Genomic DNA, 13,955 nt, shown 5'->3' with positions numbered 1-13,955 from the left:
GTTTTCTCCGAGTTCAGCTTCAGGCAGCTGCTGCTCATCCAGGTTGCAACATCTTTCATCCCTTCTTGGAAACTGTACCTGGTGATGTTGGGCTCCTTGGTGAGGGGGAGGATGAGCTGGGTGCCATCAGCGTATGAGACTATGTTGAGTCCGTGTTTTTTGACGATGGTTGCGAGGGGAGCCATGTAGACATTGAAGCGTGTGGGGCTGAGGTAGGATCCCTGGGATACTGATCTCTGTTGCTTCGGAGATGAAGGGCTTGGGTGTAATTCTTTGTGTTCTGCCTGAGACAAAAGATCGAATCCAGTCTAGGGCTGTTCCTTGTATGCCAGCATCATATAGTCTGGTGGCTAGTGTGTGGTGGGAGACGGTGTTGAAGGCTGCTGAAAGGTCCAAGAGGATGAGTGCTGCTGTGTAACCTTGGTCGAGGGGGCGTGGATGTCGTCGGTGGTGGCTATGAGGGTGATCTCTGAGCTGCGGAACCCGAATTGAGTGGTGTCTAGGATGTTGTTGGTTTCTATGAAGTGTGCTAGCTGGGTGTTGACGGCTTTCTCAATGACTTTGGCAGTGAAAGGGAGAAGTGAGATGGGCCTGAATTTCTTGAAATCCGTCGGGTCTGCGGAGTACTTCTTAAGGAGGGGTTTTTCTTCTGTACGTTTCCAGTCAACGGTGAATGTGGCCGTCTCGAGGGAGCAGTTGATAGTTCAACTTAGTTCAGACCCTAACGAACCAAATGGGCCTCCAGTTAGGTTACCACCGGTGAATACTTCCTTGGCATCTTCTGACTCCTTGGGACCCTCTAAATTCTCTGTACCAAATTTGGTCCAAGCTTCTGAGACCTTGGGGGGCCCTTCCATGTCAATGACAATACTGACGTCATAGGCCTAAAAGAGGAGTTGGAGCTTACTCTTATGTCGGACATTCAACTGTCTCGATCTCCACCAATGTTGCAATACCAGATTACAAAAGTGCAACTGGTTGTCATATGTCCTGCATCTGACCCAGTCCGTTGACCAGGGCCGATGCAGCAGAATAGCCTCCATTATTTTTCTGGCTCTGATGCTGAACAAGGGACACACCAGGATGAGGATCATGATCGTGGGGTTGAGATGGTTTGCTCGTTCCTCATTATACAGGTGATAACTCCTATGTGGATTTATAAGAGGCCAGTGGACTTGGCACTTTCCCTGAGCGGGGTTTGACTCGCTACTTGGACCACCGCGGAAGAAAAGGCCCCCTTTGCAATGGTGGTCCAGCAGGCAGCCTGCATTTACGTATGTGGAGCATCTACCTTTAGCATCTACCTTTAGCACGCTGTTACGAGCGCTTTGCTCGCCCTGTATTTTAACTGTTGTTTTATTGTTTTTTGGCTTTTATTGTCACTCCGTCTTAGCAGGACCTGGGTAAAGATCCCCCCCCTCCCTCTTACCGCATGTAATTTGTTTGAAACACCGTCACTTGGCGGGTCCGGGTTCCGTGGGTGGTCCGGGGCTGCTGCTTTAGGCGCCATCTTGCTTTGGGCTTTAATATCTGTTTGCGGGCGCCATCTTGGAGCGTATTGACGCTCGCTCGGCTCAAAGGAACGCCTATTTAAGGCGGACTCGGTATCTGGACTCTGGTCAGGTACTGCCTCTACCTTTAGCACGCTGTTACGAGCGCTTTGCTCGCCCTGTATTTTAACTGTTGTTTTATTGTTTTTTGGCTTTTATTGTCACTCCGTCTTAGCAGGACCTGGGTAAAGATCCCCCCCTCCCTCTTACCGCATGTAATTTGTTTGAAACACCGTCACTTGGCGGGTCCGGGTTCCGTGGGTGGTCCGGGGCTGCTGCTTTAGGCGCCATCTTGCTTTGGGCTTTAATATCGGTTTGCGGGCGCCATCTTGGAGCGTATTGACGCTCGCTCGGCTCAAAGGAACGCCTATTTAAAGTCGTCCTTTCCCGCGCAGCGGGTACGCGCAGTGGGACGCCGTCGCTTAGCCGGAGTCGTGCCTGAGTCCTGCACGTCTGCGCCCGTCCGCGCTAAGGGCGCGCAGGGCGCAGCGGGGTTCTTGAGAATTGGTCTCGGGTTCGGCTCTCGCTACCATGCTGGTGTATTCTGGCGACACTTTGCGGGGTATTGGTCGTTCAATTGTGAGTTGTACCCTTCCCCCTATACACCCACTAGTAGGCCCCTTTCACTGTGCGTGTGGTAGGTGGTCTTTAGATTCCCCTACCCTGAGCGCACACGAATATTCTACGGTTGCCCCCAGTAAGATCCGTGCCAAGCATTCCCTTCGCATCTTCAGCCTGAATGCCAGGTCTCTGGTGCTGCATTATCAGGCCGTGTTTGACCTGATACAGGAAGAGGCTCCGGACATCGTAGCCATCACCGAGACGTGGTTGAAGGATGACGATGTGGCCATTATCAACTTGGCATTTCCCTCTGATTTTTCGGTTTTCACCCTTAACCGATCTACTAGGGGAGGGGGTATTGCGCTGGCCTTGCGACCTGGCCTCACTGGCAGCTGGTCTGGTCTGACCATTCCGGGATGTGAAAGTGCGGTGTTTAAGATCTCGGTCACCCCACATTTTACACTCTCGGGGATGGTGGTTTATCGCCCCCCTGGGAGTGATGTGGCGTTTAGAGCGGCCTTCCCCGACGTGGTTAGTTCCTTGGTGGTAGGTTGTTCTAATTTCTCGATTTTGGGTGACCTCAACTTACATCTTGAGAACCTTACCTCCCCCTCGGTTAGCGGTATTCTTGCCGACCTGGAGGCCCTTCAACTGGTGCAAATGGTTCGTCAGTCTACCCATTCAGGCGGCCACACCTTAGATCCTTTTTTCACCAATTTGGCAGACGCGGTTGTCTCCGCCGTTACACCTCTTGGCTGGACGGACCACTCTTTGGTTACCATCTGCACCCCTTTGCCAGGAATGGTTATTGTTCCCCCGGCAAAGCTGGTTACAAGGCGGCAATGGAGTAAATTACGGCTGGAGGACTTACATCGTGTCCTGTCCGAGGAGCCTTTAGAACCTGCGATGCTGGTTGATTCAGGTTACGAGAAGTTCTGCTCCTGGATCTCCAAGGCGCTTGACGCCCTTATCCCTATTGCCGCTTGTAAAGTCAGCTCCAGGGACTCCAGTCCGTGGTACGATGGTGCCTTACGTACTCTCAAGGGTGGGTGTAGGCGAGCAGAGAGGGCTTGGCGGAAGGCGTACGATAGCGGGAAGAAAGCTTTTTATCTCGCCTCCGTCAAAGCTTACCATCGGGCTGTTTGCCAAGCTCGGGCAGCTTACTACGCTACTGAATTTGGCAACAGCTCCAACCCCTCTAAAACCATCTTTAAAGTGATGAAGGACCTTTTGGCAAAGCGTGCCTGTATCACGACGACTGGTTCCACCTCTCACTGTGAGGCTCTTGCTCGATTTTTCCTGGAAAAGGTCGAAAACATTTATCGGACGTTCCCTTGTACAGGGCCTCCGGCAGAGCCTCCGATCAACATCTATGGTGGTACCACCTTGCACGTGCTGTCCCCGCTGACATCAGAGGGGTTTGACCTCCTGGCCCTGCAGGTCAAATCAGGGTCCCCCGCTGATCCCCTTACTGCGACTCTTTTTAGAGAGCAGTCGTTTGTGGGACGGGCCGTGGTTCACTCCCTGATTAACATCTCGTTGGAATCAAGCACGGTACCCGCTAGCTGGAAGCGGGCAGTGGTTTCTCCCATCTTGAAGAAGCCGTCCCTGGATCCAGAGAAACCTGAAAACTATAGGCCCATCTCCTTACTTCCGTGGCCGACTAAAGTGTTGGAGGCCCATGTCAACAAAGTTCTTTCTGCCCACCTTATCCATGCTAACATCTTGGATCCCACCCAGAATGGGTTCCGTGCTGGACACAGCACGGAGACCGCCCTCCTCTCCATGGCTGAACATCTTCGCACGGTGATGGATGCGGGACAGACAGCAGCGCTCGTCTTATTGGACTTGAGCGCCGCGTTTGATACTGTTTCGCATCCTATCCTGTTGCATCGCCTGGAGGAGATTGGGCTGGGTGGACCTGCCCTCCAGTGGTTCCGGTCTTTTCTAGACGATCGTTTCTTCAGCGTTGCCGTTCCACCGTTCCAGTCCCAATTCCATCCTTTGAAGCAGGGGGTGCCGCAAGGATCCTCGCTGAGCCCCACGTTGTTTAATCTCTACGTGAGACCGCTGGCTGAGGTCGTCAAGCAATGGGGCATGACTATGGTCTCATATGCTGACGATACTCAGCTAGCGGTTACGATCAGCGGGGATGCCGACCGGGATGCCCCCAGGTTTCAGAGTGGACTTAGGGCGGTGGCGAGCTGGATGAGGAACAACTGTCTCCAGCTCAACGCCAAGAAAACAGAGATCATGATCGTAGGTAAGAGATCGGAGCTATGGGGGGACAGGTGGTGGCCTGTGGAGCTGGGGCCGGCCCCCCTTCCGGTTACGGAATTAAAGAACTTAGGAGTATGGATGGACCCCTCCCTCAGCTACGTTGGCCACACGAAGAAAATCGCGGCCTGTTGCTTTGGTATCTTACGGTCGCTTCGCCCTGTTTTGAAGTTCTTTGACCATCGCACCAGGCAGCTGATTGTCCAGGCGACAGTGTTATCTCGCCTGGACTATGCCAGCTCTCTTCTGGTAGGGTCCAATGTGGCTGAGGTCACCCGCCTCCAACGTGTTCAGAACTCTGCAGCGAGAGCTATTGTTGGCCTACCCCGTTCTTGTTCTGCCTCCAGCACATTGAGATCACTGCACTGGCTGCCTATCCGGGCCAGAATTCAGTTTAAAGTGCTGTGCATGGCGTTCAAGATTCTGAGGGGGGTAGGCCCTTCTATTCTTGCGGATCTTTTGTCCTGGTATGTGCCTACTCGGCCCCTGAGATCCTTGGGTCAGGCACTCACTGTGATTCCCCGATACAGGCTGTGTCGGGCTGGTGGCCGTTCTTTCCGGGTCAGAGCAGCCGAGCTCTGGAACTCCCTTCCTGTAGAGTTGCGCCTGCTAGATGATCTTTTAGTTTTTCGCAAGGCCTTAAAAACCTTTTTGTTTTAATAAATTCTCTTTCCTCTTTTCTGTTGTGTTGCTTGTGGTGTTGCATTTTTACCTGCCGTGCGCCTGGACGCCCCTTTGCTGGGGCAGCAGTGCGCATTACAAATGTATGTAACATAACATAACATAACAGAAGGGGTATGACTTAAGGATCAAAACCTATGAACAGTTACGAAGCGTGTGGCCTAACATGTGTGGACAATAAACTTTGCTTCATAAATTCCTCAATAGAAACTTTCCTTATAGAGAGAAATGCATTTCTAAGATGTGTGTCTCAGTGGTATAGTCATTTGGAATGCTGTTTTACCATGATTGGCGGTTGGCCTATAGCACTATGTCAAGCTAAAATACCAATATTTTAGAGTCTACAGACATTGTGCAGCATTGTGATTGGCTGAGGGGGGCCTAAGCCTGGGTGCTTCCTGTTCCTGGAACACCGGCCAGGAGAGACGATGGGCCGACAAAGGGGAGGCGTGGCTAGGGGTTAAGTTTTTTTTTTCTTCTTTTTACACCCCCCCCCTTTATCACCATTCCCCACCACACCTGATCCATGCCGACTGCTCCTGTTCTTAACCTGGGTCCGGAACTATTTACAAAGTTAAATATTAACAGATTATTAAAGTACAGATACATTATCAAAACTGAACATTTAAAACGCTCTATGTATGTGTATGGATTTATTATTGGGCGTTAACATTAAGTTGGTATCCTTAGTTTTAGTTGGAGTAGCACACAGGTACAGCAAACAAAATATAGTATGGACGATTGTTGGCACCGATCAAAGCTCTGTTATACACATCAAAAACGAGTGCACACATTAATAGTAAAAAAGACAAAGTGAAATGCTAGAGTCTAGGGTATTGATTCCTCATTTAGGAATACAACCCCATTAAAAAAATCTCCAACCTTGACATTAACATTTCGAAGTTTGTATTTTTTGTCTATTTTGATGTATACATATTTCTGTATTTGTGTGCATTGTAATGAGGTTTAAATCATAGAAATTGCTTAGGCTGGGGTTCCACTGGTGATTCAGTGGGGGTCCACTGGAAGCCAAAAGGTTAAGAACCCCCTGCTTTAGTTGTCTCCAGAGAGCACAGTGGATTTCAAGACCTGGAAGTGGCCTATTTCGTTCTCTCGAGTCAGCCGCTGTTCTGCCAGTTTCATTTTACAGACATATTTTGCAAAGTATAGTCAATGTATCATTCCAATTGGCCACTGCTCTTCGCTTTTCTGGTTTCTATTCTCCCATCAGGAAACGAAAACTAAGTTAATTATAAAACAACCAGCGACTCGGAGGGTTACTTTCGACTCCTTGGCGTTTAGTCTATGATGAACATCTAGCAGAGAATAAACTTAACTCCAGGCTTTGTTTTGGCAGTGAGGGGAGGTTCTCTGCTCCAGCCTACACATTGCAGACTTGTTCCAAGACTACGACTCCTATGTTGTCACGAAATACTGACCGTGTCATTCATCCATCTTGTGTCCATCACCATGCGGATCCACTGACTTTTCTGTTGGGCATCCACTGCTGATTTTGTGTGGGACCACATTACTCAATAGAGGCAACTTTTTAGGTTTAAAAAGCCTAAATTCCCTTCCCCCTCAAACTGCCTTTGATTTGCGAAATGATATTTACTGGGGCTACATAACTCATCCATCGGGGCGGGGAGGATGGTGAGTGGTCCCTGGCTCCTTTAAGAAAACCAGGTCATACGTACAAATGAGTCCGCACTTTATAAATAAAAAGCCAAAATCAAATCAAAGTTGGCACAGGAGACGCAGCTTATCAGACAGACTCACAACTCGGTTTAGCTGCACATGTAGGTGTTATTATTTTGGGTAGCCCTAGTCTGACGGAGGGTAGAGAAGACTTCTTTTCACTCTGTTCATGCCTCTGGACTTCTTGGGCTTGCCACGCCCACTTTGGCAAGCTCTGAAGTGTGGCACCAGAGCTTCAGTAGGATGCCAAACTTAGGTCCAGCCTTGAGGAAACTGGCTGTATGCATGTCCAAGTGGAAACAAACAGCCTGATCCACGTAGGTCTGTCCCCATGTAGGTCTTCTTTATGCCGGAGTGGGCTCCTCTAATACTTATGCCGGAGTGGGCTCCTCTAATACTTATGCCGGAGTGGGCTCCTCTAATACTTATGCCGGAGTGGGCTCCTCTAATACTTATGCCGGAATGGGCTCCTCTAATACTTATGCCGGAGTGGGCTCCTCTAATACTTATGCCGGAGTGGGCTCCTCTAATACTTATGCCGGAGTGGGCTCCTCTAATACTTATGCCGGAATGGGCTCCTCTAATACTTATGCCGGAGTGGGCTCCTCTAATACTTATGCCGGAGTGGGCTCCTCTAATACTTATGCCGGAGTGGGCTCCTCTAATACTTATGCCGGAATGGGCTCCTCTAATACTTATGCCGGAGTGGGCTCCTCTAATACTTATGCCGGAGTGGGCTCCTCTAATACTTGGAGTCATAAACACTGGCCAGCAGCCCTCCGTTAAGAAGCTCCAGTCCATCCCTTCTGAAATGGGTTTCTGGGGAGGGCCGGGCTTGCCCTGGTCCCAGAATACACTGCTCTTATTTTAATGATAATTTCTGAAATTGAATGCACATAATGTTAGCCATCATCCTCAATCGTTAAAAACAAATGAACTAAAGGGGCCCCGTGAGAAGTTAACAAACTTAATTGAGATGTGAAGGCCAGTAAGCATCACCCATGAATTCAGGCACTCTACCAAAAAAACGACTGACTGCAGACACCCAGGGGTGTAACGTAGACACCCGCAGCCACTGTGGGCCTCAGGTGGCCCCTATAGACTCTAAAGCCTCTGATTGTCTGTGAGCTATGGAAGTATCGGGGACCCTCTTCGTATTCTGCAATGGAATTGGAACCCCATTATTTTGCAGTACACGACTGCCGCTACCAAGTAGGGCCAGTTCAAAGAGGTAGATACCCCCTTGAAGCAACATTATGGACAGAACATATGAGTGTATTTCCAATTTGTAGGACACACGAAGTGCAGAAGAAAAATGGTAGTGATGTAACAGCCACTCAGGTAGTCAGGGACTGGTGTTCTTACTGACCCTGTCTTTATAAGCAGTGCGAGAGAGAGACTGCCTTGTCAGTGGACTCAGACACTCACTCCAGGGATCTGTGTTTGACCTCCTGGTCACAGGTTCAAATCCTGGTGGGTCCTCTCAGCCTTTCATCATTGTGAGGTCGATAAAATGAGTACCATTGAGTTGAATAGTACTAATGATCTGTTATTCAGTGACAGGGCGCACTTTTTGTTGAACATGCGCTTTAGAAATACATGTTATGTTAAATTGTAATTTAGCTAGCACTCTTGTTTATTAGGCCTGCCTGTAAACTGGAAAAGATGTAGGGGAGAGGAAACTGTTGAACATCAGGCCATGGTTTAAGCTAAAAAATGATTCTAGAGAGCTCTCGGTTGGGAAGGCCTGCTGCTTTTCCAAAGTTCCACTCCTCAGAATTTATGATGAGGGAATTGCAAATTCTTCTCTTCAGCTTGTGCGTTGGAAGCAGAACTGTAAGTAAAGTGTGTCGCTGTTATTTCAGTCCTTTAGACGAGGTGGGCCAGCCAACAAATTAACAGGGAGAGCCAACCAGACCCGAGCCAAGGGTCAGGCTCGGACCATAAGCCCTTGCACGTGCCGAGCCGAGCCCTTAAAATATGTGTTATTTAAATCATACAACAAACCACGTGAAATACAATAGTCTTCAAAGTTAAAAAAATGTGCATTTCTTTAAAAAGTGGAAGCTTTAACATTAACAAGGCACAATATAGCACTGCACTTAAGTGCAACTGATAGTTTGAACTCACATATTTGAAAGTGCTTTCAACTGTGACAATGAAGAAAAAAGATTGTTGGCGAAATAAAATATTTGCGTTAGATCACACAATTTAAGCAGGGAAGCTGCAGTTTATCCAGGTTTCACTCTGTACAAATCGGCCAGTAAATGTGTATCTATTTGCGTTTTTCTATGTTAAGTCTTTAGTTTCACATCGTAGTGCATTTTCTGTAGTTTTTAAAATGTAGCGCAAACTCGACACAAAGGAATTGGAACACTCTACATGAGCACCAGTCACTTTACACAAGGTCACATGTACTGTTTAGAGGCATGGGAAGATTACGTGATTTGCCCAGAATCACATGATGTTGAACCAACGCCGAGACTCATACCTAGTTCTCGATTTCCACCGCTGGCAGATCTGGCCATAACACCACTTCCCGGGTAGAGTGAGGCAGGAACCACACGAAAGCTCGGCTTGTAATGGGCTCGAGGTTCCAAGAGGACCTCGAGCTGAGCCAAAGCCAGGCTTCAGGCTCAAGCCTGGCTTGAGCTTTCAGTGGCTCACCCATCTCTTCTTTAGACTGACGGTCTCTGGAAACAAACCTGCATGTGAGGGGTCCCCCTTGGATCCTTGTCGCCACAGGTCACTAGCAACTCATGGGATATTGGGTCATGGCTCCATATGCTCACTCCAGGCCTGTGGTCAGAGGAAGAAAGATGTTCTCCTGCCATTCAGCTACCCACCAGTGTCCCTATATGCCCCCACTGTGTTGTCATGCTGTGGTCCCTATCTGTTTCAGGCTAATCAGTGTTGCCCTGCCCAACTACCATTGCTATGCCACATGAAATCCAATGTGCCTATTGCCCTCTTCCCCAGCAGGAAAACCATGCCTATCTATCTGAGAGTGCTTGTTTGTGACCAGAAATGATGCTGGCAAAAATGCACACTGAGGAAACCTTGTCATCTTGAATAGGTTTGTTTCAGCTGTGCTGAGACGACTGCATCGAAATAACTCCATACTCATCCACATTGGTTGTTGCTGCTGATTTTTTTATTTTTAAGTACTCTTCTATTTTTTTATTTTTTTTTATTTACAACACACCATGAATGGACGCAAGTAGGTTTTGTTTCTTCAAATGCTGTTAACCCTTGTGCTCTTAATCTTAAGGGTCTTGCATTTGTAAGTACCCACACTTCATCTAAAGAACCATCGTGTTGCACACATAGGGGGTTGTACAGGAGGGAGGGCCTGAGGCAAATAAGAGTACTATCCATGAAGTTTTGCGGCAGCGCTACCATTAAATAAGGTGGTCCATTTTCCTCAAGTTGGCGGTGGGCATGTGTAAGTAGGAGTGTAGAATTTGTACCTGACCATGTTAATAGACACAACATTCAATGTGTCCTCGAACAATATGTTGACATTTTCCAACTTTATTTCAAAATTGAAACAAAGGTTTGAGAGCTTTAATTTGTTTAAAGCTGTGTATTCTCTTATTGCTTCCTCCCAAGCAGAATATCTCCGAAGTATATCCTTGCCGGTTCCAGTTATGGTGGAAGATACCAGCAGTAGTAGTGAATACGGCTCAGTTTCACCAGACACAGACTTAAGAGACCCGTTTACCTTCAAAACGCGCGCCAAGTCCTGTGTTGAAAGAGATACAAAATTGCACCGGGCACTTTTCTTAGGGTAAATATTTACTACTGTTAGTGATGCGCCTCAGGGATATGGTTTACATTGCCTGCATTTGTTCTTGATCATTGCAACCTTTCATGGAACCTACGACTTTGACATCTCCACAGCATCCCGGATGAGAATTTTGAAGATCATAGTGCACCACCCTCACCCGAAGAAAAGGACACTGGCTTCTTCATGCTCAGGAAAGACAGTGAAAGGAGAGCCACCTTGCACAGGATTCTGACGGAGGACCAAGAAAAGGTGGTGAGAAACCTAATGGAAGCCCTCGTCCAGGTAAAATCACCCACCGCACCCCTTTTTTACATAAATAAATGTAGTGATGGATTGATGTAATGAGTAATGTGATTTCCGAAAGCTTAACCTGTGTTAATTCTAATATTTCCTCAGTTTGTACTAGCAAATAGTACACCTTTAGTCTGAACCACAAGCTGAGAATCTATTGTAAAGTGCAATGCACAGATTTCCATACTGAGTACAACTACACTCTTGGAGAGAAAATATTTTGTTCGTATAATTTGTGGCTGTAGATGTACATATCTGAAAGAAACACGTTAGTTAGATTCCTCACCTTAGAATATCCCCAGGCGTCAGGCTGGATCTGGAAAGATTTTTCGTCAGCAATACCCCTTGCGCGTCGCTAGGCGTCGTCTGCGGCTCCGCGTCCGTCGTCGGCGTCGTGGGCCGGAATGACGTCATCGGAGTACTTAGACGCCGCCCTCGCGCGCTGACGTCAGTTCTTCTTTCTTCCGCGCCAGACAGCGCCGATCCGGGAAGAGCTTACCCCTTAGTCAATTTTTGACTAAACTTTTTGACTCTTTTTGGTCTTTTGTCGACTCGACTCTGGTGCCGGTAGGATGCCTGGATTTAAGGCCTGTGACGCCTGTCATCGCCTGATGTCGGTGACGGATCACCATCGCCGGTGCCTTTACTGCCTGGGGGCCGACCACGACGCGGAGTCACGCCCCAACTGTCAGGCCTTGACCTCGAAGGCTAGGCGGGAGCGGTCCCGTAAGCTTCTCGAGCTTCGGCACTCTGCTCCGCGCCGTTCCCGGTCCAGGAGGAGGTCCAAGGACCGGTCGCGGAGCCGCAGTCATCATCATCATCGCTCGTCGGGCTCGAAGTCTTCGGGTAAGTCGAAGCGATCCAAGAAGTCCCAGAGGCGACACCGCTCTTCGGACTCCCCTCGACGGTCGCGCGACTCGGCCGAGGGTCAGGGTGGTCCCACCCCCGCGGCTCCGACTGAGCCGCAGGAGCGGCATCCGTCTCCATTCCCGCCGGTCCCTGGGACTGACGCGACTCCGGCGGAGGTCAGTGCCTTCCTCTCGGCCATGAGGGGCCTGGCTCCGCCGTCGACGCCTGCCGGCGCGCCTTTGGGCCCCGCGGGCTCGACTGGGCGACCTCGCGGGCCGGCGGCTCCAGCCCCGGCGCCATCGACGACTTCGGTCCCGATGCCGCAGGTCCCCGAGAGATCCAGGCCTGGATCTCCGTCGGCGCCGGTCGACCTCACGACGCCTCCTCCGCCGGCGCCGACACCGGTTCCACCTCCGGCGCAGTCTTCGGACGACGCCGTTCCCCGGTTTAGCCCCTGTCCGGACCCGACGCCAGCACGGCGCCGCAACTGACGCCGATGGATGAACGTTTCATCTACCGTCCGGCTCCGATCGTTCCTCCTGTTTATCAGGAATCTGATGACGGGGGCGACTGGGATGGGTCTGAGGACCCTATGGCCCTCCAGGGTCAACTTTCACAGGACTGGGCAGACGAACTGGGGGATGCCAGTGGTCTGGACACTTCGCCGGACGCTGGCTTCATCTCTCCTCCGACTGTGGCTTCGGAGGAAGGTGCAGCTTTTTCCGTGGTAATGCGCAAGGCGGCCGAAGCCCTGGGGCTCGAGTTGCCTGCTGTGGCCGTGAGGACTAATATCCTCACAGAGGTGCTTCAACCGTCGGCAAGCTCCACAGAGCCTCTGCTGCAGTTCAATGAGGCCCTCGTCGACGTTCTGCAGGGCACTTGGTCCAAGCCCTCCACAGTTCCTCCTGTGGATCGGAACGTGGCCCGGCGCCACCGCCCTGCTCCGGGCGAACCCAGTTTCCTGTCCCAACACCCCACCCCCCGAGAGCCTGGTTATCCAGGCCTCCACTTCCCAATCCTCCTTCCTGTCCGCTCCTCCGGAACGGGAATCCAAGAGGCTGGAACAGTTCGGCAAGAAACTGTTCTCTTCCCTGAGTTTAGGCCTGCGGTCTTTGAACACAGCTTGCCTCTTGGACCGTTTCTCCCACTCTCTGTGGGATACGGTGGAGGACGTGCTGCCACTGTGTCCGGTGGAGGCCCGGACACGTCTCTCCCAGGCACTTGCTGACGGGCGAGATGCAGCGCGGCATGCCATACGGTGTGGACTTGACACCACAGACTCGCTGGCTAGGGTGATTTCCACCACGGTGGTGCTCCGGCGCCACGCCTGGCTGAGGTCCATGTCTTTTTCGGGGGATGTCCAGAGTACCCTCATGGATATGCCCTTTGATGGCGCTCGCCTTTTTGGTGAGAAGGCGAATAGTGTGCTGGCTCGTTTTAAGGACTCCCGGGCTACGGCCACGTCCTTGGGTCTCTCGGCCCCACAGCCGCACACTTCCGCCTTTCGCCCCTTTCGTGGCCAAGGAAGGGGAGCCTCCTCACGTCCGCCTAGCCACCGGCCGCAGAACCAACCTGCACGCGGCCGCGGACGTGGGTTCTGCCGTGGCGGTTCTAGAGGACAACGTGCCGGTCAGTCCACATCCACCCCGGCAGCATCCGCCTCAAAGCCTTCCTAGTCCGGGCTTTCAGGCCCATTCCACGCCAGTGGGCGGCAGAGTTCGCCATCACCTGCTCCACTGGCACTACATCACTTCCGACAGGTGGGTGCTGCAAATCCTCCGAAGGGGCTACTCCCTCCCCTTCGAGACGACCCCTCCAGCCATGCCACCGCAGTGCCACCGTATATCGGAGGATCACTTGAATCTTCTGCGGGAGGAAGTTACGGCCCTCTTGACCAAAGAGGCCGTCGAGCGCGTTCCTGGTCCAGAAGTAGGCCGTGGTTGCTATTCCCACTACTTTCTGGGTCCCAAGAAGGGCAAAGGGGGCCTACGCCCTATCTTGGACCTCAGGAGCGTCAACACCTTCCTCCGGAAGGAACGGTTCAAGATGCTAACTTTGGCTCAGGTTCTGGCTGCCCTCGACCCTGGCGACTGGATGATAGCGTTGGACTTGCAGGACGCCTATTTTCACATTCCCGTCCTGCCGGCCCACCGGCGTTACCTGCGGTTCACGGTGGGTCAGGAGCACTTTCAGTTCACCGTGCTCCCCTTTGGCCTCACCAGTGCCCCTCGGGTGTTCACGAAAGTGATGGCGGTGGT

The 13,955-nt window shown here is 51.0% G+C and overlaps 1 protein-coding gene across 2 annotated transcripts in view; it reads left to right on the top strand.

The window, feature by feature from the left end:
- Nucleotides 1–13,955, top strand: part of MAP3K5 (mitogen-activated protein kinase kinase kinase 5) — an 816,933-nt gene that overhangs the window by 728,719 nt on the left and 74,259 nt on the right. For both annotated transcript variants that reach the window (XR_014963045.1, XM_085611527.1), the window contains exons 22-23: nucleotides 10,383–10,557; nucleotides 10,671–10,839. Coding sequence is in view for 1 of the 2 variants with exons in the window: in XM_085611527.1 (XP_085467653.1) it covers nucleotides 10,383–10,557; nucleotides 10,671–10,839 (344 nt within the window). In the remaining variant the exon portion in view is untranslated. The remainder of the gene's footprint in view (nucleotides 1–10,382; nucleotides 10,558–10,670; nucleotides 10,840–13,955) is intronic.

Source organism: Triturus cristatus, chromosome 6, assembly GCF_964204655.1.
Source record: "Triturus cristatus chromosome 6, aTriCri1.1, whole genome shotgun sequence".
Lineage (NCBI taxonomy): Eukaryota > Metazoa > Chordata > Amphibia > Caudata > Salamandridae > Triturus > Triturus cristatus.
Note: the sequence above shows the minus strand (reverse complement) of the source record. Positions and strands in the feature narration are given on the sequence as shown.